Genomic DNA, 24,935 nt, shown 5'->3' with positions numbered 1-24,935 from the left:
GTTCAAGTAGAGCACTACTGTGCCTTAAAATGAACTATTTTTACTGTCATATGATTATAGTTATCGCTAAAAAACAAAGTTTTCATATTATATTATCATCTTTTATTTGGAGCACTCTGAAATGTGTCTGTGTATAAAATGTGCTATATAAGCTTGGCTGCGTCAAAAAGAATCATTTCCTGAATACTGAATACTATGGCAGCGGTTGTTTGTTAATTATTAAATCACCAAGTCACATCTAAACCAATTAAAATGTACCTCATAAGAAAAAATTGTTCTATAGTATTTAGTTCCAATTATACCTGTAGACTCATGTCACGTACACACGTTGTGTGACACCCAGGCCATAATCATAGTTATGATGTTATTATCTCCCTGAGTAGCTAAAGTGGTGCAGCCTAAATCTGCCCTGTTTGCTGCCACTTTCAGACATCATCAGGAAAAGCAGATCACCGCCAACGTCACAGATCACACCACAAGACACATTTAGTTCTCCTGTATGGATATGTGCACCTTGCTTTGGTCTAATTAAAGAAGAACCACGCCATCCAATGGGGTCAGCGATGGGCTCAGAGGGGTCTGGGATTGGCTGAAATACCAAAACATTTCCCAGGTACCTCCCACATGAGGTGACCAAAGGCTTAGTGTGAGCCTGATTAGTTTCGTAGCTGGTGGGTACAAGATGTTAGTAGAGACGAGCACCCAGACAAATGCATGGACATAGACATACTTCTGTAAGTACCCCTTGAATTTCTCATAGTTTTTTTTTTGTTTTAATTTGCACACATAATTTAGTCAGTAAGTGGTGTCAGGCACAAGTCATTTAGTGCCCACTGAATTAAAAATGCTTTGTTTAAATCCACTGATTCATTGCATCGTAAGACCCATGTGTACCATTCGCTTGTTGTTTGTGTGTATTTAGACTGGCACGGTATTATGTGTAGTATTTTTTAGAAGTTATTGTAGATATATTTATAAATTGTATTACTTCTATTAATAATAATAATGATTAATGTTGTAAAATTGGCATTAATGATTACTTTGTCCATTAACTATTTAAATCAACAGGTTTTTCATGGCCATTATTAATTCTTATTGGGATTTTGATTGTACTTTAAATCTTTTTACAAGTTTACTGGATTCCTTGTGCTTAATATTCCAGTCTCTCATTTCATTTATACTTTATGAGATCACTAACATCAATTTAATCTTGTATATTTACTAACTATAGACCAATACTACAAAAAAAGATTTGGAACAAATCATCTTAGTAAACACTATTACTGCAGAAAAGTTTTTTCTTTTTACTTCCTCTGAATGTCTAATACGCTGCAATTTCAAAACATTCTTCTCAAACTCTTACTTACACTATAGCAGCATAGTTACACTATAACAACTACAGCCATAATAAATATGGGTCAGCTTGTGAATCACACTGTAAAAGCGAGCCAATCTAAACTGGCTTTAGCAGATTACAGACCCTGAACAGATGCACTGGACAAAGGACTGAAAGATCTGCTGTTTTTTCTAGTGCATGGCCCGTCTACCTCAGACACACCTGCTACATGTGTGTTACAAGCCTTGAGAGGACGACTCATAGCTCCCTGTACATGGAAGAAAACTTTTACTGGGCTCACACAGCAACAGATTATATTATACAGGCAATGTCAAAACAGGGAAATATTTATGGCAACATTTTTATGGTCCTTGATTTTGACTGCTGAGAAATTCTTTTTCTTTTTTGGTTCTAATTTATTATTAATCCAAAAACGGTAGAAAATAAGATTTGAAATTAGAGTAAGACAAAGAATTCAAGACTACAGCTAATTTTAGATTCTAGGGAGATAGAGAGAGAGACTTGGCAGTCAAAGCACCACCTGGATGTCTGACCATCTGTAAAAGTCTCCTAAGCTCACAGGAGACAGACACAAAGCATCTTTGTGCCGGACCTGGCCATGGCCCCTGGTGACTCACCAGTGTGTGCGTGTATGTGTGTCTATGAGTGAGTCATACTAAGGGTGACAATCTGTTTGCAGGTACCAGTTCCAGAGAAGATGGTGGCCTCTGTGCTCACCTCAAGTAAACATGTTCAACCTGATGAGCAACTGCTGCACCTGGGTCTCCAAAATACAAGAACCCATCAGGTAAAAATGAGAAAAGAAAACCTTGAAAGATACTGATTGAAATGCATAAGTCTAAAAGAAGGATGCATTGAGCAATACATGTGCTGCATTAAGCAAAACTGTCTTCAAAAACAATAAAGAAACATTTCATTAAAAAGTTGTGTTACAATATTTTACCAGATAAAATACTGGTGTTGTTGGGTGAATCTCAAAGAAATTAACATTAATTCAGAGAATTATTTTGTCTTTGGTATTTAGGAATTACTTACTTTATTTGTACGTAATGTGCAGTTCACTGATGCCACCTGACATGATTTCGGGTTAATGCTAAAATTTGCAGCTGTCATTTACACACAGTGACCAATTTATTAAGTACACCTTTACAATGAAATGCAATCCTTTTCCTGGGAAGCACATGATTTTATGGAGCACATGATGTTCAGTTTTTCCTGAAATCATTAGAATTGTATAAATTCTGTTGTATGTTTGTTATTGTATGGCAGTTGAATTTGTTTGCATTAGATTGTACAGGTGTACCCAATAAATTGGTCATTGAGTATAAAGCTATTTGTTGCTTCTTCAACTCAAGTTCTGTCCTGTATATACTTCTCTACAGGAAAGTGACCATTCTTGTGGTTGGTCTTGACAAAGCAGGAAAAACATCCTCTATCAGAGGGCTGTTAAGAGGTAATTCAACAGTATTTTTCCACAGTATTTCTTGACAACTAATTTACCAGCGTATAATAAAAATATTAAAAATAGTTAACCTGTAATTTCATGCATGTCTTCTTCAGTCCCCCATGGCGTGGAAGCAGGACCCACCCAAGGCTGTGTACGAAATGAGCTGAGAGTGGAGAACTACCTGGTCACCCTGTTGGATGTGGGAGGATCGGCAGAGTCAAGAGGAGGCTGGAGGGACCTCTACGGAGAAGCCCATGGGATCATCTTTGTGGTGGACTCCAGTGACCGACAGAGGATAAGGGAGGTCAAGGACGTCCTGGCTGACCTGCTGAAACAACCGAGAGTGGCAGGAAAACCAATATTAGTGTAAATATATTCAACTTTTTTTAAATGTGATCTGACATCATGCAAACAGTGCCCTCTGGTGGCTGATGAGGAAAATCACAGTAATAACAGTAAATCACTCAGATCTGTGCTGAAACTTTTTCGGTTTCAGATTGGCAAACAAACAGGACAAAATGAACGCTTTGCTGGGAAGTGAGCTGATTGAGATTCTGTCTCTTGAGAAGCTAGTCAACCAGAGCCGCTCTCTGTGCCATATTGTAAGTACTTCTCTAAAATTATAATGCAAACTGAACAAAAATAAACCTCTTGCAGATACTTAGACTAGATTATATAAGGCAGACAAACCTCCTGCCAGAGAAGCACAGAACTGCAGATATGCAGGCAGACAAACTCTCATTTCTCCTTTCCCTCTCAGGAGCCTTGTTCAGCCTTAATGGACCTGCGACGCTGGTCGGACAGAAAGACTCTACGAGGTCTTCGCTGGCTGCTACGCGCTGTTTGTCTGGATTATCCTGAGCTGTGTACTCGTATAGGCCAGGACAGCAAGAAGCCTCTGGAGCCAAGAGAGAGGGAGAAGAATGGGAAAACAGAGAAAATTCGCAAAAAATCCAAGGTGGAACGGTAAGAAAAGCCTCCATATTCAGAGAATTATAGCTCAAATGCTGTGCAGGTCAACATGATTGTTTGTAGAAAAATAGAGCTACACACTGACCTTTTATGTTAAATGTCCTTTCGTCTCAGAATGAGATCCAGCAAGTCAGATCTTCGCCAGGTTCATCGGCCCAAAGACAAGGAGAAAAAGAGCCGGGGTGAAGGAAAGCTGCAACCCATTCGAAACATGCTGCAGAAGGTCAGGGAAAGATCTCGCATTCTTTTCTACAGAGTACACAGTTCACTGACTTTCTGTTATTATTGTTCCACTATCATGACTTGTTGGTATAGATGTATTCACCTTACTGGGGCTGAAACTAATGATTATTTTCATTATGGATTGATTATTTTCTTGAACAGAGAAAAGTGTCCATGGTTGAGGATTGATAAAACCAGCAAATAATCACATTTGATAATTTTGGCATTTTTCTTGATGACTGATCATTCATCAAAACTGCTGCTGATTAACTCTGTATCGATGTACCAATTAATCAATTGTTGGAGCTCTACCCACCCACTCTACCTGCTTATTGTCATAACTGTAAAATCCCCTGCAATTATGTGATATAAAATTAATGTTACACTAAATAAATGAATAAATAAATGTTGAGTTAAACTCACGTCTTTTCCCAGGAATCTACACTAAAAAAGAAGCTCAAGACAAAGAAGAAGAAGAAGCCCGTTAAGGACAAGGAAGGTGACAAAAATGGAGAAGAGGCAAAAGAACAGGAGGAGGAAGAGGAAGGTGACGGTAATGAAGGAGACCAAGACAACAATGCTCATAGAGAGAAAGCCAGTAGTGCCCTGATCCCACCAAAAAAAGGCAAAAAGAAAAGCAAACCAAAGGTGAAAGAAGAGACTCTGGACATACCAGAATCGCCGGACAATGAGGAGAAGCCACTAAAAGGTTGTAAACAGTTATGAATGGCCTATATTTTTTGGGTCATTTGCTATTTAAGAATGGAAATCTAATATTTATTTTCTCTTATGTCTAGCTAAAGGAGAAAAGAGGAAGAAGAAGAAAGTTGTGAAAGTAAAAAGAAAGAACAAGATCAACACAGAGGAGATGCCTGGAGCTTACTCTCAACCTGTGGACCTTTCTGCGACCTTGGGTGAGCCTCATCCACTTCTTCCATCCACCAATCAAATACAGTAACACTTTGGACTCTAAAAATGATGAAATCCAGACGCATGTTTAAAAAGATGACCCTGTCTCCTGATAGATCTTTACCGAAAAGCAATACTGGCTCTGAGGGAACGTCAGGATCAGGGACAGTGAGAGAGTCCTGGTTGTGTCCTGCCAACTGAGTGTGAGGATGTGGTCCACAGCAGTAGTATACAACACACTACATCACTTCACAAACTCTCAAACACTTCTTCTCACCAGGGGATGGCTATGTCTTTATCACTTTCTATAGACTTCTATAGACAGGTCATTTCAGACCTAATCCCTGAACCTTTGGAGTGAAATTACAAATTCCAAAGTGTAGTGAAGGACAGGTCTGCATAAACATGTAATCATAGAAAAATAACATTAATAATATAACATTTTAATCAGTTACATTTAAAAATAAATGTGTGTGCTTGGCCAAAATGTTTAAGTTGTATAAATCTATGCAGTTTTAATTGTAAGGGGAACATGAATTTTGAACCTAATTTTTTTTTATGATTATTTGAACAATTTCCCAGCAATGATCAGTGCACTGAGCAAGGGACCATTGTTGAAGTGATGATCACATCTATGAAATTGTATAATAAACATTTTGTCACTACTTGCATGTCTTGTGTGTTTACATACAATACATACAGCAGCAGCAGGTATTGTTAACAGCAAACAAATATTTGTGCAACAAGTTATTTAGATTTAAACATCTAACACAGACAACAGATGAAGAACAAGATTGTTTATCTGAAGTTATACTCAGGAAAGATGGGTTCTATTCTGTCAGATCTGAGCCCTTTCATGGCAGCCTTCGAGTCATCTTCACCATCTTCCACAATATTTCATTTATATGGAAAAACTCTGTACCTACCAAGATGGGTATTTACTGCTGCAGCTTCTGGGTTTGGCAGAGGCATTCTGTATTGATTGTACTGTCCTAGACTTTAGCAATGACAAAGATTTTTTAATTAAGTAAGATAAACATAATTTTGTGGTTTGTTGAGTGAGATTTGGTGAAGTTCTGTTGAAGCTGTTAGTGTCTCCATTACTCACTGGTGAATTGCTGGCCTTATTTTTCATTGTAAAGTAGGTGGGGGTGTCCTTTTAAAACGTAACATAGGAAAACAACAGATTTCTGTCAGGCAATAAAGGACATCTCTTGTTGTTCAGGGTTTGTTAGTCTATTAAAAATAGTAACTAAAAACTAAAAATAGGATGAGAAGATATGAGCTGGGACCTACCAGGGGAAGATTGATGACAAACACCACCTGGGTAAAGACCATCAAATGCATTACATTCATACTTCTAAATACTGTATACTTCTATTTCACTGTACACTGCTCTGGTTTTTACTGAGAGTTTACCGAAATGTGCAAAACTGCAAACCATTTTTGTTGTTGTGCTGCCTTGAGACATATGGGCAGTTGGGAACAAAATCTATCTGATTTTATTTTTTCTTTGCAGACATAAGAAAAACTTGTCCTCATTTCCCCAAATCATCGTGCTTGGGGACATGGAGGCAAAAATGAGCTGCTTTTTTTCTTTTACAGTTTTTCTTTGTTGGAGTATGTATGGGTATTTTCCTGCATTGAGAACCTTTACTTTTAAGACTTTACATTTTCCTAACATACTATGATACCTAAGTAACACTTATTATTTCATGAGTATTTTTGGAGTTGTAGTGCTTTTATTGAAGCTAAGTGTCTTTTTACTTCTACCACCACTGCAGACCAGTTGATATGCTTTACTACCAAACTAATTTAACAAAGTGTGCCTCTAGCTGCTGGGGCCCCTGGGGTTATGCTGTCTTCGCCTGGCTGTTCCCGCTTTTTAGAGACGGTGTATTGTAGTTATAGAAGGTAAAACAAAAACCTACCGACTCTGCGTGTGTGTGTGTGTGTGTGTGGGGGGGGGGGGGGGGGGGTCCAACACGTCGCCATTTTTGTGGTTCAGCCAGAAGCCCATCCTCCTCCTCCTGGTGCATCTTCGCCGGGAAACCGTCTGAATTTCATTCAACTCAGTGGGAAGCGACAGGCTACATGCACGGTGCAGAAAGATGGCCTCACCAAGGACAATAACTATCGTGGCCCTCTCTTTTGCTCTGGGTTTGTTTTTCGTGTTTATGGGAACCATTAAGCTCACCCCGAGACTAAGCAAAGATGCATACAGTGAAATGGTGAGTAAAACGCAACGATAAAGTGTGGGGGGTAAAGGCCATTGTTCTGTGTTGGCTGCAAACGAGAAAGGCTCTCAGGCTCAAATAATGTGTGGAGATGCTGACCTAAATAGGAAAAGATACGGGAAATGGAGGCTTTAGATACCGACTTGATCTTCTAATCTGCCTGTGTGAAGCTTTATTTTCTCATTGAATAATCCTGTATCTAAAATGTCAAGACCTCCTGCATTGCCTTTAATAACAGTTAGCACACAGGTTGGCCTGTATGTTTTAAGATAACCCTTCAAATATTTCCGTATTATCACAGCTAATATCCATGAAACCGTATGGACACATAAAACAAAACCCGAAATGTGTCTGCCTGTAGCTAGTAACGTTGAAACCGGAATGAATAATGAATGACTGAATGCATTTTCTTAACACATGCTATAATTTAGCTTAAAGATGATGTTTGTAAGTTGTAGGCGGCTCTACGTAGCCCATTTAAATATGATGCATTTGCTAAGCTTCTCGTTTAATTTGAAGAGCAACTTCAGAGCTAAAGAGCAATGGCGGCGCATTCGAGCAAATTCTCTGAGATGCACTTGCTGATGATGAAATGTCCTAAGTGCAAGATGATGATAGCTGGCATGCAAAATACTAACTAACAAGCAACGAGGATATCTTCCTACCGTGTATGTATAGGTTTATAGGTTTTCTTGAGCCAGTTAGCAAGATTAATTTTGCAACCAGTTGTTGTACAGTGATGAAATAGAAGCAGTTGAATGTTTAACACTTGAGGATGGTGACCTTACATGTTCATTAAACAGGCTCACTGAAAGACACCCATGGGTGTTTGCATGACCTTAGTTAAATGTTGGCGATATTAAAAAAGATGTTTGTACTTTTTCCCTGCAGAAAAGGGCATACAAGAGCTACGCCAAGGCATTGCCAGGCCTGAAAAAGATTGGGATCAGCTCAGTTCTGCTTCGTAAGATCATTGGCTCTCTGGAGGTGGGCTGCGGTGTGGTTCTCACCCTCGTGCCAGGCAGGCCAAAGGACGTGGCCAACTTCTTGCTGCTGCTGGTCATGCTGGCTGTCCTGTTCTTCCACCAGCTAGTAGGAGACCCCCTGAAGCGGTACGCCCATGCTCTAGTCTTTGGTATTCTGCTCACCTGCCGACTTCTTATTGCCCGCCAGAGTGATGACCGGCCAGAGAGAGAGGACAGCAGAGAGGAACAGCACATGAATGACCAGGAAAAGAACAAGGTCAAGCAGTCTTAAGATCTTCTTCCACTCTGGTCCGAGCCACAGCAAAGGGAACCTGGTGCGCCTCTATGGATTGTAGTAATTCAAATTTTGAAGGAAACAGTCACTTCCAGTAATAAAAGCCCTCACACATCCCCCGTCCAATCCAGCTGGCTGACTGATTCCTCTCACCTACTCCTCTGCACTCTTAATGTGAAACTGAGAACTCCTGATCCATACATCCTCTACATAACTGTGGACAATCATACCTGTGGAAACTGATGATCTCAGCTCATTGTCACAATAGTCAATCCATTTTCCCTATTTATTTCAGTCCAAATGTGTCTGTGTTTGTGTTTTAACTCAAGTGTGAATTTCAATTATGTTGATTTGAGAATGCTATTTTTCATGAAAGAATCTTTGTAGCTCGTTTTTCTAATTTGTTTTTATACTGTAGGTGTGAGAGACTGATAATTTATGAATTTCGGTAGTTCAAGCATGTTTCATTTGGTCAAGACAATAGAACATAAACCAAAAGGAGCACTGTTGAAAGAATTTTGTACTAATCATACATGAACTAGTATTACATATCCATATCTTATTTTGGTGCAGTGTTATCAGAAGGCTATTTTGGAAAGAAAGAATATATTAATCTTTGTTTCAGTTTTCATCTCAATAGATTTGTGCAGAAGTACGCATGAAATCCTTTTTCCTGAAGTAAAATAAGCTGAATAGCCTTTTTCCTCCTTTCAGTTCAGTTATAACATTGAAGTTGTTTTGCTGGGAAGGACAGCAAGTGCTGCCTCAGGTGTCTGCTGCTAGCTTGCACAGCAGAACATAACCAAATCAATGAAGTCTTTTTGCTTGTTAAAAATGGAATTTTACCTTTTGTAATTCACAGTTGAAATCTTAAACCTATCCACTGTCTGTTAACGGTTCTACTCATCCGTTTGGTTTTATTTTTCTCTGTAAAGATATAAAAATTATTCCTTTTACAGTTTTGCTTTGGGGATAAAACTCTGTCAGTTTTGAGATTTCACAATATTTCTGTAAATGATGTACTTAAAATAAAGAAATGGAGGTAAGACTGACTAAATATTGTTTGTTTATTAGCACTCTTACATCTCCTTCAAAGTTAATAATGAACCCGCCCTTAAATTTGCAACAATGTGTTCTGTTGTGGGATTTTTGTGTTGTAATCTTGTTATACAATTTTAGTCAGTCCCTGTTTGCTTCATATTGGCACACTCCTTCACATGAACACAAAGTTTCCTGGTCCCAAATATGTAGTTGTCCTCATGCCCTGTAAGGGATTCCTTGCTTATCTTATTCTATGCATTTCAGGTTAATCAGTTTTGTGAACAAATAATAGAAATCGTATAATGTAGCATGAAATTAATGAAGTTAGCGAAAAAAATGTTTGGGGAAAGAACCATGATAAAATGTTATTTTGCTGTAAGATGATTTCTGATAACAGAATTTAACATGCATTTTCTGGGAAAGGGCTGTAAAACTATAACCTAAACATAGGAAAACCCATTCTTAATCATAACCCTACATGGGCGGAAAAGAACCAGTCCTAAACACCAGGGGTGAGGGGACAAACAGTAAAACTCAGAAACAAGGGTCTTGTTATGTCTTTGGCCCTCAAGACAAAATTGGAGCATGAAAACTGGACTGGAGGTCAGTTACATCTTACTGCTTGGGGGAAGGTTAAAGGGCACAGTAGCCTACTTTTATAATTATGTACAAAGAACTAATTGTGATGTTGTTTTTGCAGAACAGCTGGACCAACATAGAGCAAAAGGTACATTTTAACGGAGAATGCTTCCTAGTTGCCATGCCTGTCATTTTCAGACCACTTGGTTTTATAAGATTTGGAGGGTTTATAGTTTTTCTTAATTTTCAGTTATAGTACAACAAATATTTGGGGGTTTGGACTGTTGGTCAGACATTTAAATATGTTAACATGGGCTTGTGATTGACATTTTCACTATGATCTTATATTTTATAGGCCAAATGATTAAGCACCACAAACAACATTCACAAGAAATCTGGGCTGTGACTAACTACTGTTTTCATTATTGATTAATCTGATGTCACTTTGTCCAACTAACTGTTCAAAACCCCCCAAACTCTGTGTAATAAGACCAACAAACGCAGCAAATTATCAAATTTGAGAACCTGAAACCACAAAATGTTTGAAATTTCTACTTTAAAAAACGCTAACTGAGAAGTAGGCTACAACATCTAAAGTGCCCTATTATCGAACATATGCCTTGTTTTGTTCAAAATACTTGACTTTTAAATAAGCTATGTGAGGTTTCCAAGAGAGGTTGTTAAATTACACCCAACACTACATTTTGAATACTCTTGCAATTAGAATGATGTCTCAAAACCTGCTAAAATAAAATCATTACAAGGAATATCTGCAATGTTGTCCAGTGTCAGCTTGAAGCGTTGTTTAAATATCTCACCAGCCCCTAACAATGTTGTGACTACTGATGCGTTATTATCCAATTTTTATGTTTTATAAGGGAGTACTAACCGTCTGTCGACTATCAGCAATGTTGTGTCGTCCTCTTTTTAAACACCAAATTTGTAGCCCCTAAGATAGACACAGCTACGTGACGTTTGTAGTCCTAATAGCTGTCTTTCAGCGGTTGAAGGTAGACGGACTACAACTCCCGTGAAGCAACAAAGCGGATGGACTATACTGCGCAGGCGCAGAGCAAACGGTCGCGCGGAGAATTTGAGTTTTGTTTGAATGGCCGAGGACGGAGTGGGGCACAGTGTTTTTAAGTTTTAGCAATGTAGAAATGGCAACAAAGCTAACCCTGTCGGCGCCGTCGGATTCAGACCTATCGTCTCTAGCCGACCAAACGGCTTCCAGCCGGAGCATTAACAGAAGTCTGAGAGTCGCAGAAAAGGAGAGGAGGAAAAATGAGGCGGAGGACCCGTTTGTTCTGGCCCTGAAGTACTTCTCTGACGGTAGGCGGTGGCCCAGACAAACACCGAGCCAGTGGGGTGGCAGATGGTGGCGTTAATGTTACCAACCTAACTGTCCATTTATACGTTTCCGCAAGGAAAGATGGGATGAAACAATAAGCCAGGAAGAACCGTATTCAGTTAACCTGAGTTTAAATTACTTTACTGGTATTAGGTTGTAACTTTGATTTTCTGCTAGCTAATGGTTGCTAAGTTACTTACTTAGCCTAGCTTTCAGACCACAGTCCCAAACAGGGTTAGGGTTAAGTCAGTAACATTATCTGCAAACAGAAAACATGTACTGCTTCTCAACTGTGACGATTTGGTGCTTTTCTTTGTCATAGGCGATGGTAAACTAAACTTAATATCTTTGAATTCAGGACTGTAAGTCAGACAAAATAAAGACATTTGAAGACTGCAAATCGCATTAGTCAAGGGGGATTTCTATTTAGATCATTTCATCACTTCAATGTTTATTTGATGTTCAACAAGAAGAGACCTGTTTAAATTTCTAAATATGTTTGGATGGATTTAGCCTTTACAATCTTTAAATTTCATGTCATCAATTTCCCTGGCAATTTCCCGGCTTGTTTTTGTTTATTGTTAGGACTGAACTAGATTGTCTATTGCTGCTTCAATAAAAACCAATAAACAAAATAAAAACCATATTCGCAGAAAATTTTGAGAGAATTTGTACTTGCTCATACATCCATGTTCTGATGTGACGTTACGTCTTCTTCCTGTAGTTGAAGCAGGTACTCCTTTGTTTGGGAACGATGAGTTTGAGAAGAACCTGGTGCTTGTGGAGAGGGTGGCCTACAGTAAAGGACTGTCCCCAGAGGCCATCTCTATTATGCTGGAGTTTGCCATGAGCCTCCGTATGGGTAAGACAGTCACTTAACAGCACCAGTGTACTAGGTATTACTGTAATTGTTGAATGTCTTGCAGAAGGAAAGGACATGTTTGTGAAGGCCAATCATGTGATAGTGAAAGCTGTAATACCATCCATCCTCTTTGGCACTTAACCTGTACAGGGTTGGAGTGGGCTTGAGCCTGTCCCATCACACACCAAGCAAGACAGATTTGACAGATTACCAGTTTACAACAGGGATAACATCCGGCACACTCTCAATCACATTTTAGTCAAATTGACGCCAACAAAATGAACTTAACCTGGAAGTCTTAGACACTGAGTCGCCATTCTGTTTGAAATGTATTACCATCTGGTATTAGTGTTTTAATTGACAAGAATGCTGGAGTCAAACATTACTTATGTTATAGATATGTTGTTATGTCTTATCCGTGTGGTGAGAGCGCATATATTTCACACAGCATGGCGCAATAATGTTCTTTCATTCTTATCTAAAGTATAGGAATATCTGTGCAAAGGAGAAATTGTTAGTTAATGTATTGGACGGTTGGCATATTTTACAGTCAGTCCTGACATATGCTTCCTTTAACTGATGTTGTTTCTGTGACTTTCTCTGTGCAGGGAATGCTCCATGTGTCCGGGTGCTGAAGTGTCTGATTCCTACCACTGTGGTGCCACAGGAGGCCGTTGTTCGTGCGGTGGTTTGGCTGGGTGTTGGCAAAATACCCATCAACACTCAAGTAAGTGCAAATAATTTTGTTTGCCCTTAAAAATATTAAAGCTTTAAGATTTTGATGGATAGTGGGCAATTACATTGTAACATCATGTTGATGGGAGTAAATCTTGATTTGATTTCTTTGAAACTGTTTTGTGTTCATGAGTAATTTTTAAGTATGTTGGTTGGAGGAGACGTATTATCAGCTGTACACGCATAATATAACAACTCTTTTCATTGATATAATAACTCGGTCAATAAAAAGATTGCAAAAACTAGCTTCTTTTAGTTTTCAAAGATGAATTGGTGTTATGTGATATTTGAGATGGAGTGAGTGTTTGTTTACCTGCTTGTGATTCTTTATTCTGTCATTGCTAAGATTGTGCCATAGTTAATCCATGTGCTCTCTTGCATGTACAATATTCAGATTCTTTTTATAAAGTGGGTGCTGACCGTATTTGACCTGATTGATGCAAAGGACCAACTTCGAGCTGTCTATGGCTTCATCTTCAGCTTTGTCACAGATGAAAATCTGGTATGTGTGCTGATGATCTTTGTGTTGTTGTAATAAGTTGTTTAGAAAATGTGATGGCATCAAATCAAATGTGTACAGTATACTATTCATTTTCACTTTTACACAAATTTAAGGTTCTCTAAGGTTATTTGTCATCTAAATTACATTTATATCTATTTGCCAGAGCTGTTAAAATAAGACTAAGGGCAAATGCCTCTTTGTTTTTGATAGCTGTGCCTTGACACAGACTTGGTGTCATAAATAAAGGTTAATTTCAGCCTCACTGGAAAGATGGATAATGGGTTTATATGATTTAGGTCTATGATTGATACATTACAAAGATGTTTGTATTGTTCTATTTTGTTGCAGTTAATCCATTTAGGAGCAAAGGGCCTCATAACCAGGGCCCTGAGTTATCTGTTACTACACTGCTAAAAACAAAAATCCCCTCAAATCTGAAACTGAAAATGATCTGATGTATTCAGGGCTTTAATCTGCAAAGTCATCGAGACAACTCCATGAGCCTGCTTCTTCGAAGAGGCCCTAGTGTTTTAGTGTGTGATGAAATGACATCTCCACTATAATGTGGTATGGGATCTGCTGAACAACAGTTGAGATGTGAAGTCATTATATTTTGTCACATTTTTTTCAGTGTCCTTTCATCTGCCATCTGTTGTACCTTTTGACCAGAAAGGAAAGTGGTAAGTTAAACATTTTCATACCTGAAATATGATCCATAATTCTACTGCTATTTCTTCTACTGCTATTTCCCATATTTTCTCTTGTTTACTCTGTTATTTCCTCTCTTTAGTATTCTCACCACCTTTCTGAGTTTTATTGATTACTTCATTCATTTTCTCATTGTAGTACGAGTCTTCAGAGTCAGAAAGCTGCTGGAGCTACAGTCTAAACTGGTAAACACCCTGCTGATTTGATGTCCTCTAGGGCCATTTGTCACAACAACACATTATTTCCTTACTGACTTAAATAAATTGCATGATGTGTTTTTTTTCCCTGTGCTCTGTTTATTGTTCCCATGTACAATTACCCTTTCCATATCCTTGGTTATAGTCATATTTTGCATTATTAGGAAACATCAATCAAAATGAAGATATCGAGTGCAAGATGTGTTTTGTCTTTCCTCAGGGAAGGCAGCCGTTCCTCCTGCACCTACTGTCACTTTACAAAGTGTTTTGCCCTGAACTCGTGACTCTCTCCATTCCATCACGGATGAGGGTTTGTACATGGACAGTTAATGCTCGTTCTGCTGTTATACTACCATAGGACCATCATCCCTAAAGCAACAATAAAATTGTATGTTTTCTGTTTTCTCACAGAGTGGGTTTAGGAACTACAATTCCCCCTGGAAATCAGCGTTGATTGCTGTCCAGAAGAGGAATGGTTCCCAGGTTGCCTCCAACACCAGTCTGCCCTTCACAATTAAAGATAAGACCAACCCTAGGAAAAGGGTATGTATGTCTGTTTCTCAGGTGCAATCTTTACTGTGTTTGCAATCACTCCTGCTACACTGCAGTTATTGCTGCAGCTTGCTATTGCCACTCCAACGTTTGACAGCCCCACCTCCATCCCTGCATTCGATTATCGATTGATATACCTTTCAAGCAGAAATGACAAGAATGTGCTCGTTCCACCTCCTTAAATGTGAGGATTTGCTGGTTTTCTCTGTTTTTCCATTGTAAATTGAATATCTTTGGGTTTTGGACTATCGATTGAACAAAATAAAAAGCTTGAAGACGTTACCTTGAGGAAACGGAGACACAATTCTCAAATATTTAATTGACAAAACAAATGCAGATTAAATGATAATTACTGTACAGTATTTGTTTTTAATCTGTTCTTCTGAGCAGTTGTATAGCTTTTATTTATTGTCTGTTTTTACTGTGCTTTATTTCTCAGAAACACTGCCACCTGGAATTGCCGGTTTTGAGTTCTCTAGTCAATAAGCAGGCCCAGACTGAGCTGTCCTCCAGCAGAAAGGTGGTCCCCCTGGTTCAGCTCCACTCCTTGACTGAGCTGCTGGAAAATATGCACCGTATAGAGGTGATACCTCCTAGGAAAAATCTCTGAGTTCTACATCCGCAGGGTGCTGACACTGGGGCCGCCCCTACCCCTATCACTGTCTTGCTTCTTTTCAGTCTTTCACTTTTTCTACTCCCATCTACCTCATCTTCTACAGTTCAGCTCTTAGTCTCAGAGCCCAATCGCACCTGGACTGGGTACAGATAGAATATCATTTAAGCATGAGGATCATTCATTATTTAAGCAGCAGAATAAAATGTATGCCAGTTTTTCCATGCCATTAGGATGCATAACCAGTGCATTTAAATCGTGATGTATCCTGACAGCCACTGGGTGGTGCTGTGCCACTGTTACAATTTTATCTGTACATATGTATCAGGCCACTAACAACTTTGTCCTAGAGAAACCACAGCAGAGGTGGCCCGGGGCTGTAATTAGTTTATTAGATTAGAGCATAAAGCACTTTCATGAGCACCTTGCTGTGATTTGTTTTTCAAACAGAGTGTTGCTCTTTTTGGAGATATCATCAGTGGCTTAATCTATCCTATATGAACAATGAAAGCAAAAGAACCTGAGATTAGATATATCTGAGTAATGCATTGGTTACAAAGCAAATGGTCATTTAAAGAGCCCTCTCCATAAATGTCTATTGCCCTGCAGATTCAGTGACCTGATAAACTAATATAAGTCATTTTAAATGGCTTGCAGACTTTTATGCGTCATGCTACATAAATTCACCTCTTTCATTGCCCACAAAACCAACATGAGCAATAAAGATTTTGGACAGCATCAGCTGTGTTTATGGCCAAGTAAGCTGTACTTTGCCATGTGTTAGGAAAGACGTTGGAGTACAATCACACTCATAAAACTATTCAACAAAGGTATTGACAAAGCATCAATGGTGATTTCCCTCAACTCCTGCGTTCCCGTTGTCATAAGCAGAATGGTGATTTCTCTGTTTAATAATAGAGTTTCTCCATTATTATTGAAGAGCTGAACTGTGTCCATTCACAGTCTGTTTTCTTCTCACTTTGATTTATTTATTATGCGGACACAGTACTGTTATTGAGAGGCAGCTGTTCATGTACAATAATGGGCTATATAAAGTACAGAGAGTGATGGAAGAAATGTCCCAGTGCTGACATTATGGGGGTTACCAGATACTGATGAATTAACTTAGTATCTGATTGTTTGCACACTCAGTGAAAAGAAGGAAAAAAAGCATTAGTTTTTTCTTATTCTTCAGCAGGGAAACAGATTGATCTGGAACCAATTTGAGACAATCAGTCTCACAGATCAACTTTTTGTTTCTTTTTAAAATGTGTTTGACTTTGTTATCAAAGTTATGTGGTAATATGATTTTTTCTTTTTTTTTTTCTCACTGCTCTGACTCAGCGCTGCCTTTCATTTATGGATATTTGATTATTTTAGCATCTCAATCATACTTTTCATATGTTCTCAATTTCTTAATTTTACCTCCACCAGCTGCCTGCTCAGATGGGCTCACTGCTGGGTTCCAGTCTGGCACTGCAGTACCTTGACTGTGTACAGGATGAGTCTGCCCTCCTACGCCTCAACTTCTGGCTAGGCTACGCTCTCCATGAAGGTAAGTGTGTCTGTGTTTGTGTGTTTTTGTGTGTGGGGGGGGGAGTTTTGTTCTGTGACATCTTCTATCAGGAAGTTACATCCAAAGCGAAGCTGACCTTGAGTTGAACCATCACACATTACCTAGTTGGCATATCAAAGGGGTTCTTTCAGAGAAGGGTTTAAAAAAGACTGTGGGGGGAGGTCTCACTGTATGAAGATGCAGCACATCTGAAATATTCTGCTTTTCTCTTTTTATTCCCTTGACTTTTTCACTTACTAAATACCTTTTTGCTCTTTCTGTTAAGAATTTTTGTTTTGCGGTGATGGAGGAGGCTCCCAGACCTCAGAAGAAGCTCTGCAGTTTTTGGACAAGTTACTGTCCTCACAGCACTTTCTCCAGGTGAGCCCCAGCTCTCAAGCCCCGAGGACTACCTCTCTAGTGCCCCACACCTGTCACTCATTATTTCTGCACCCACATGCCTAGCTGACACCTGCTGCAAAGCCACAGTCAGACTATGACTTTACAGTGTTTTTGATTTGCCACATTTCTCCACCAGGAATCGTTTTCCAGTTCAGAGGCTTTCCTCTACAAGTTCCTCAGTGTTTGGGACGGCTCCCTGCTCCGCCCACAGATCCTCAGCTTGCTGAGCAACATTCCTGTTGTCCCCAGTTCCCGTGAGTTTTCCACAGTCTGCCAGTCAGCCATGGTCCCATATCGACAAGGCCTGTCATGTTGTTCCATCTACTAGGAATTGTGACTGTGGTGCATTTATATAGCTAGATCCGCTGTAACCCTCTGTCTCCCCCCTCTTCAGAAATCGGACGGCTTCTGTTTGAGCCACTCATGCAGCTCTTCTTCACATCCTCGCTGTTTTTTAAGGTAGGTTTTCCTTTCTGATGCACATGTAGAATGAGTTTGCTCCTGCCACTGTATTTGAGTTACAAAACCATCTACTATCATTTGTTAGAACAGATGCAATAGAGTATTTTTAAAGCACCCATTATGGGTCCTGATTAGCTTAGTGTTTAAACTCTTGTATGTTTAATGATTTTCCTCTTTGTTGTCTGTGTGTCTGCAGTGTGGACTGATGGAGTGTCTAAGCAATATGCTGTTGAAGTGGCTGACCTGGCACTCAGTGTATGCTCTGGAGGACGACTTGGACATCAGCCTCAACAGCCACACCTCCATGTGAGTCTCACAGCTACTTTCTGCTATTTGTTTATGCCCAGAGCATAAACAAGCAATAGACCTGAAACACTTTGTGAATTTACTTAAGAGCATAAGGGTTATGGCTCTTTAAGTTTTCACTTTTAAGCCAAAAAAGTCTTCTCACACCTCAGTTCTTCCAGTTATAATAAATATCTTGAGGTGTTGGCTCCGTTTTGCTTACTGTGGGTTAGTGGAATGAAAAGAAATCCCATTATAGCTGTCTCAGTTGACATTTTAGTTAAAATTAATAATACTATTAATTTTTAGCAGCATTTTGGGCTTTTTTTATGCTGTCCTATCAAATCTTGACTGAAACCCTCACACTGGTCTATACAGCAACTTTATAGTGTTAATTTAAGCCATCCATTATCCACCAGCAACCAAAGCAGCTATGGTCTGTATTAACGTGTTGTGTTTTGAACCCATTTATTCATCACATCTTATAATTGATTTTTTTTTTTTTTTTTTTTTTTTTTTTTTTTTTTTTTTTTTTTTAGACAAAAACAGTCTAAATTTCCAGTTAAATGATTTCCATAATTAAAGGGTGGCGTTATTGTCAGTTATGTTTAAATACCTGGGCTTCATCAGTATTGACTCCTCACCTGTTTAATCCCATAATAAATGATCCAATAAGTGGAGGGATCCATTTTTATTCACTACCATTTGAAAACTAACCTCTGGTACTCATGAATGTAGAAATAATTGATTGTGTGTTTGTGTGCTTCTCACACGAGTCTTGATCCAGTGTTTGTCCTTACTAATGTAGTGAGCTGCCACTTTGACTGATTTGATTGAGTCACTGAGTCTTACTCCATGGGAAAATCAGATGACTGGTGTTGCAGTGTCATCATTTAAGTGTTTGTCCTTCCATTAGAGTGTGTGTCTGACTCTCTGCTCTGCCCTGTGTCCCAGAAACATGACTCTGTCAGGGTTCAAGGATTCAGTGATGGAGTTGGTTCACTTCGTAGGTCGTCTGGCCTCTGTGGGCCTTCAGCTTGAAGGCTGTCACTCTCTCCTCCTCAGCTTCATCCTGGACTTCTATGAGGCGGTAAATGAGCTGATCTCCTGCACTCAGAGATGTATTTGACTTGTTGTTACTTCAATTGGATGTTTGACCTTCACTGTGCAGAATGATGTGTATATATGGAGTTTGACACTAGACTGATTGTTTCACATTTGTCTGTTGATAGGAAAAAGATTCTCTGTGGGAAACTTAAATCTTAAAAAGTTTGAGACGCCTATATATGAACATGAATCTCTTCAGTGAAGTAGGAGACCACTTGTGTCTAGTTGAACAGTTAACATTTGAAAAGAAAAATATTTGCATGTTTATAGATCCTCAGATCTTTTTTAGCCATGGTAATTTAACTTTTTGTGGAAAAATCGTATCAGAGACATTATTATTCAAAGCAAAGTATTTTTTATGTCTTAAAACATGTCTGGAGGGGGTCTTTAACCATGCAAGGGCCTCTCTAAGATTAAAAATCTATTTTTAGGGGTTTCCTGGTCAAGTTAATAATAGCAAACAGAACATAAAACATAAACCTTACAAAACACATGGGACAGACTTGAAATGAGTCAGACAAAAAAGGGGAGAATGCTCGAATGGATAAGACCATAAGGATAATGTAAGATTCATAAAATAACAGCAATAAATAGTGTATACCATAATAAGGTGTATAAACACAGATATGCAGCAGATTACAAATGATTTACAAAAAACACATAATGAGGATAAGTAAAAACAGATCCATCCTAATAATACTCCAATCAAGGAACAGTTAGACTGGTTTGAGAAAATGCTTTTAAAGGAATACTTTGACATTTCAGGAAATACACTTATTCACTTTCTTGCTGGGAGTAAAATGAGAAGATTGATACCTCTGTCATATCTGTATGCCAAATGTCAGCTGCCAGCTTACTTAGCTAAGCATAAAGGCGAAACAGCAGGGGAAAAGAGCAAACCTGGCTCTGTCTGAGGGCCTACCAGCTCCTCTAACACTTACTGATTAACAAAAAACTGAAATGTAAAAATGTCCATTTACTGTTTTACTTGAGTATTATGTGCCCAACTATTTTTTTGCCGGGACCAGTAACTTCTTCTGGTTGCTTGGCAACTTCTCATAAAGTTTTATCTCAGGAGCATCAGAAGGAGCGTATAAAGGTTCTTTTTCCGTGCTCAGTACACACCTTAACAACAGAGAGACTTACTGCACAGCATAAACAGTAGTTCCCTTATTTGGCACAAAAAAAATGGATAAAGAAGATAGGATACCAAGAATAGCTGCACAGATGAGTTGTACCCACTTTTATCAAAGCAGAGTCATAATAAAAGCTTCAGATGTGAGGTCTGCTCCATGTTGAAGTATCTACTTTTCACTATTTTAACTTTCTGTGGGTGGTTACTATATATTTCTCTGTCTCCTAGGTGTGTGACACATTTCTGAAGTATGGGCTCCCCCTCGTGGTGATGCCCCCACCTGGAGTTTTTTACCCAGCCCTGTTTTCCCTCGACCCTGTCAGCGTGGACCGACTGGCCTTCATCATGTACAGGTGAGGACTCTTCATATCTATGTTGCAGCCTGCCATAAGCTTGTCTTGATGCATACGTTAGCTACACACGTAATGATGTATGTCATATGCTTATTCATATTTGATGACAGAACAGAACTGGAATCAAATGGCTTCATTGCACTTACATGGTGATTTATTATTTATGATAATGAGCGGCTAAGAGGCAATACACTTAAGCCCTCTTCTCCTCCTCTATGTAGAATTCAAGCGCCATTTATAACTCTGGGCTTTAATAACACAAATCCTTACAGTGTCGGCTAATTGACTACACCCCAGGGTTATGAAATGATTTTACCAAAGTGTAAAAATGCCATAGAAAAAGAAAATTGGAAGGTAATAACATAATGTTTTTTGACCGACCACAGAGAACATACTGTTTTGCAGACATTCTTGATCACAGAGGTCACTGGTCTTTAACTACCTCTTTTCTGTTCAGATACAAGGTGAACTTGACATCAGCGAAGACTCAAGAAAAGGTCACAGAGGTAAAACCAAGCTGCTTCATTCTTGCTATACATATCTGCAAATGAAACTATGCTGTGAAATGCATCAAAGTGACACTGTGAGAATACATTTTGGTCCATTGCTACAAGTACTTGACAGACAATGTGCGGGTAAAATCCTTTCATATTAGCCACTGACTAGAGAAGAAGAGATGCATGTCCACATCTTGAGTGCATTTCCTCTTATTACATTTAAGTTTTGTAGATGCTACTGTCCTCTAAAATTGCTTGTTGTTTGTACAGCCTTTGATTCACTGCACTAGTTTTTAAGTTAACATATCCCAGTCCAGCTCTTTAAGAATCCACAAGCATCCACCTAACTTGAATACTCTCTCAGACGAGGACTTGAAAAGATGTTGATTTTAATACAGCTGCCACCGGGAGCTTTGAATTTACAAGTACATGTCAGGCAGCCAGTACGCTCCCCTGAAAATGTCAGTGGCACTTTTTATTAAGAAAAAATGGACTTGGTAAATTGCATGCAAATTAATCAGCAGAGCAAAGTCAGATGTGAAATGATCTAAATGTGGGCAGTGTTTTACTTGGACTCTGTCTTTCTTTCTCCACTTTCTTATAATTCTTTCTTCTGATTCTGTTGCTTCCTTTGTTTCTGTTTTTTTGTTTTTGTTTTTTTTAGCAGGCCTTTCACATCAGCCGCCAGACGTTTCGTGAGTTCAACCAGTACTTGGTCGTCATGGTCAATTGCCTGTGGAACTCCAAAATGTTTAATCCAGGTATGGGTGTACAGCTGGGAGAGGAGCTGCTCCTCAAGAGCAATGTACCACAATACTGGACAAGTTTCGATCTCATCCACCACCCTGCTTTCATGAGCTACGCTGTCGACTTTCACCGGCAGGTGAGTGCGAATCATCTAGGGTTTCTTTTGTGTATATGTATTGTGTATTGGTGTTTTACAGAGATATGTGGGAAGGGTCCCACCTGCTGCAGCCCACAAAATGCTTGCTTGCACGTTTATATAAAACCCGCTCCAAAGCCTGTGTTTATTTTCAGACTGTAAGAGGCACTTGATTTATCTGCATGCAGCCAGTTTGTAGAGTTTGGTTAATAGACGTACAGGCAGGACAAGGAGACAAATGTGGTATTAATGTATCTTTCATAGAAGATACATTAATACAGAAAGTCATTTTATTATTAATGGGAGCTGCACGAGACGGTGGTTTTCATCATGTTTAATAATACAAGCACCTTTTTTTGGTTTGGTCGAATTGCAACATCCAGCAGTGATCTTGACAATGAATATTAATGTCCCCTCTTTATCAGTGTTGGCCAGGGAGAAAGGACATGGACTTCAATTCCATAAAGGTATGAGGGGTCTCCTTTTTATTTCTGCATTTGTAATAGACTTCACGTGTAGTTAGGTGTACATCAGTCATGTTTCAAAGATTAAAAGACATTTCTTTGATGACAGAACTGGTCATATGTCTTTGATGTGACTGTGTGTGTTTCTGTGTGTGTTTCAGCATTCCAAGCCATGGAGCTGGTACCTGGAGTACCTGTACAGTCAGGGATATGACGGACTTAAACAGTTTGTCCCAACCCCTTAGCCAGAGGAGACTGAAAGGGTGGGCATCTCACTTCCGCAGGCGGGCGTTTTTTTTCTTCCTCCTCATTGAAATATTGATGTGAAATATTGTCGATATTTCTATCATTCAACAATACTGTTGAAATTTTTTTTCATTTAAATGTTGTGAGATGTTACATCACGATCCATAAACAAGATTCACAATATTTTTTCAAAGTTTTCTTGCTAAAACAATTTATTCATGCGCTGCAATTGTAACTTAGCCAAAACTCACAGTTGGGCTAAAACTTGCATTCATAATACATTGCCACATAGTAAATCACATCTGGACAGCAGCATATTACGTTATATCAACTAAACCATATGACAGTATAAAATGGCTTGTTTAGGATGAAATAAACACAAAGTCGTAACTCATGACAAAACCATACTTAAAGTACTGCCGCTGGTTCAAAGCTGAATTGGAAATGTATTTTCATGCTAGAAAGGCTGTGTGAATCCAGTCCAGACCTTCCTGTCACAACAGATCTCTAGGCCAAAACAAAGGTTAATTTGGGTGACAGGGACTTGGAGAGTGGGGTATAACGAGACAGACAGGTTGCTGCAGAACCCTCAGCACCCCTAGTTCTTGTAGCTATGAATGACGACGTCTCTGTGTGGAAACTCTGCAGCTGTCTGCAGCTCTGGGTTACCTGCAGGCACAGCAATCAATCAGTGGTCAGTGAAAGCTTTCCTCGGTGCTCACAAAGACCTCACACGTTGCAGTGGATGCACTAATTGTTAATAAGTCTTTTTTGTTCCTATTTGAAAATGCATTTTTGGAGGTGGAGGGGTTTGTAAGAGGGCGGGAAATGCACCCCAATACCCCTCCTTGGCGATGGGCCCAGTTTGTTCAGAGCAACATCAGCTAACAGCTGACAACAGGCGACAGGCTGTACACACAGCAGAGGTAAATGCTCAACTCAGTGGAGAGGAAAAACAACCACTTGCATCTTACTCATTTTTTAAAAGACTTGTACATATTGCACATATCTCCTCTTCTTTTCCAAGTGAGCTTGCAAGTGATCAGACTATGTTTTTATGTATATAGATTTATGTGTGTTTATTGTGCTTTTTTACTTATAGTCTTGTCCATTCAGCAATAATGCCCTGCCAGAAGCAGTGTCAGTAGTTTGTCCGAGTGCATGTTTAACAGGGAACATGGTGTGTTTATTGCACACAAAAAAAAAACTGACAGTGGATCATTTTAATGCACACGCATCTGTGAGGTTGGTGAGAGATATCCACTAAATTTTTTACATCGCAGAAACAAAATACTTTATCTGTAGTACCTTGTCATGAAACATGTTGAAAAGATGCCACAGAATAAGAGAAGCGAAAGTTGAAATGATTCTTTTTTAGTATTGTCTCTCCTTTTTTGTTTTTTAGCAATACATTCACAACCATTCTTTGTTTAATGTGAACACACCGACCTTGAACCAGCTACTACATTCAAAATGCATTCTGTAGCTTACCCTTGATGTTTTTTGTGTAATATTCTTGTACAGCTTGCCATCTGCAAAACCTGACTCTTGCACATTGCTGAAAATAAATAAGTGTAAGACTTTTTACTTTAGAAGCAAATAAAATCTGTTGTTTCTCATTAATATTATGCTGCAGTACGTCCCTGATTTCAGGGAAAGTAGCTTGGTTTAGTCCGAATGTTGACCTGAATTTTTGCCAAATGGCATCAGTTGCTTGAGAACCTGTTATATGGATAGATACTCTTGTGTAGTGCTGTCAGATGCTCCACCATCTGGAAAACAGCATTTTGCTTTAATTGAGGGACCCATCTGGATGGTTAATAGGCCCCTGGCTTCTCGGTTACTTTTGATAAGGTTGGGTGAAATCACTGCAAGCTTTCATCCAGTGATAACTTTTCTCCATGACGCACCATTACACTGAGAAAAAATCAGATATGTAATTTCTTTGTGCTTTGTTGTTTGTATATTGTCCATATTTATTCATCTCAGTGTTATTTGAAGG

The 24,935-nt window shown here is 39.1% G+C and overlaps 3 protein-coding genes across 4 annotated transcripts; all 3 read left to right on the top strand.

Annotated features, from left to right (window-relative positions):
- Window positions 1-659: 659 nt before the first annotated feature.
- Window positions 660-5,572, top strand: arl13a (ADP-ribosylation factor-like 13A). Its single transcript, XM_023402875.2, has 10 exons — window positions 660-734; window positions 2,037-2,144; window positions 2,740-2,810; window positions 2,918-3,170; window positions 3,301-3,406; window positions 3,565-3,770; window positions 3,891-3,999; window positions 4,434-4,707; window positions 4,796-4,912; window positions 5,024-5,572. Exons 1-10 carry the CDS (start codon window positions 715-717, stop codon window positions 5,077-5,079), a joined length of 1,320 nt encoding a protein of 439 aa, XP_023258643.1. The 5' UTR covers window positions 660-714; the 3' UTR covers window positions 5,080-5,572.
- A 1,342-nt stretch (window positions 5,573-6,914) lies between these two features.
- tmem35a (transmembrane protein 35A) lies at window positions 6,915-9,461 on the top strand. Its single transcript, XM_023402874.2, has 2 exons — window positions 6,915-7,138; window positions 8,036-9,461. The coding sequence occupies exons 1-2, from the start codon at window positions 7,019-7,021 to the stop codon at window positions 8,399-8,401; spliced, it is 486 nt and encodes a 161-aa protein (XP_023258642.1). The 5' UTR covers window positions 6,915-7,018; the 3' UTR covers window positions 8,402-9,461.
- Window positions 9,462-11,109: 1,648 nt separating this feature from the next.
- cenpi (centromere protein I) lies at window positions 11,110-24,556 on the top strand. Of its 2 annotated transcripts, none has more exons than XM_023402873.2 (20): window positions 11,110-11,356; window positions 12,100-12,237; window positions 12,846-12,964; window positions 13,367-13,474; window positions 14,106-14,154; window positions 14,321-14,367; window positions 14,600-14,689; window positions 14,791-14,922; window positions 15,371-15,514; window positions 16,979-17,099; window positions 17,386-17,480; window positions 17,638-17,755; window positions 17,896-17,960; window positions 18,160-18,269; window positions 19,203-19,338; window positions 20,719-20,843; window positions 21,301-21,349; window positions 22,008-22,223; window positions 22,649-22,690; window positions 22,849-24,556. In XM_023402873.2, the coding sequence occupies exons 1-20, from the start codon at window positions 11,185-11,187 to the stop codon at window positions 22,930-22,932; spliced, it is 2,160 nt and encodes a 719-aa protein (XP_023258641.1). In that variant the 5' UTR covers window positions 11,110-11,184; the 3' UTR covers window positions 22,933-24,556. The 2 variants fall into 2 exon arrangements, with proteins under 2 accessions (XP_023258641.1, XP_023258640.1); XM_023402872.2 differs by having other exon boundaries at window positions 22,005-22,223.
- The last annotated feature ends 379 nt before the right edge of the window (window positions 24,557-24,935 follow it).

Source organism: Seriola lalandi, unplaced genomic scaffold (genome assembly GCF_002814215.2).
Source record: "Seriola lalandi dorsalis isolate HSWRI2012SDOR001 ecotype SW California unplaced genomic scaffold, Sedor1 jcf7180002054041, whole genome shotgun sequence".
NCBI classification, from domain to species: domain Eukaryota; kingdom Metazoa; phylum Chordata; class Actinopteri; order Carangiformes; family Carangidae; genus Seriola; species Seriola lalandi.
Note: the sequence above shows the minus strand (reverse complement) of the source record. Positions and strands in the feature narration are given on the sequence as shown.

Coding starts and splice junctions, on each gene's coding strand:
- tmem35a (XM_023402874.2), top strand. CDS start 7,019: ATGGCCTCACCAAGGACAATAACTATCGTGGCCCTCTCTTTTGCTCTG. Junction 7,139..8,035: donor AAGATGCATACAGTGAAATG/GTGAGTAAAACG, acceptor TTTTCCCTGCAG/AAAAGGGCATACAAGAGCTA.
- cenpi (XM_023402872.2), top strand. CDS start 11,185: ATGGCAACAAAGCTAACCCTGTCGGCGCCGTCGGATTCAGACCTATCG. Junction 12,965..13,366: donor AAATACCCATCAACACTCAA/GTAAGTGCAAAT, acceptor TACAATATTCAG/ATTCTTTTTATAAAGTGGGT. Junction 17,961..18,159: donor CATCCTCGCTGTTTTTTAAG/GTAGGTTTTCCT, acceptor GTGTGTCTGCAG/TGTGGACTGATGGAGTGTCT.
- arl13a (XM_023402875.2), top strand. CDS start 715: ATGGACATAGACATACTTCT. Junction 735..2,036: donor ATGGACATAGACATACTTCT/GTAAGTACCCCT, acceptor ATCTGTTTGCAG/GTACCAGTTCCAGAGAAGAT. Junction 3,171..3,300: donor GCAGGAAAACCAATATTAGT/GTAAATATATTC, acceptor TTTCGGTTTCAG/ATTGGCAAACAAACAGGACA.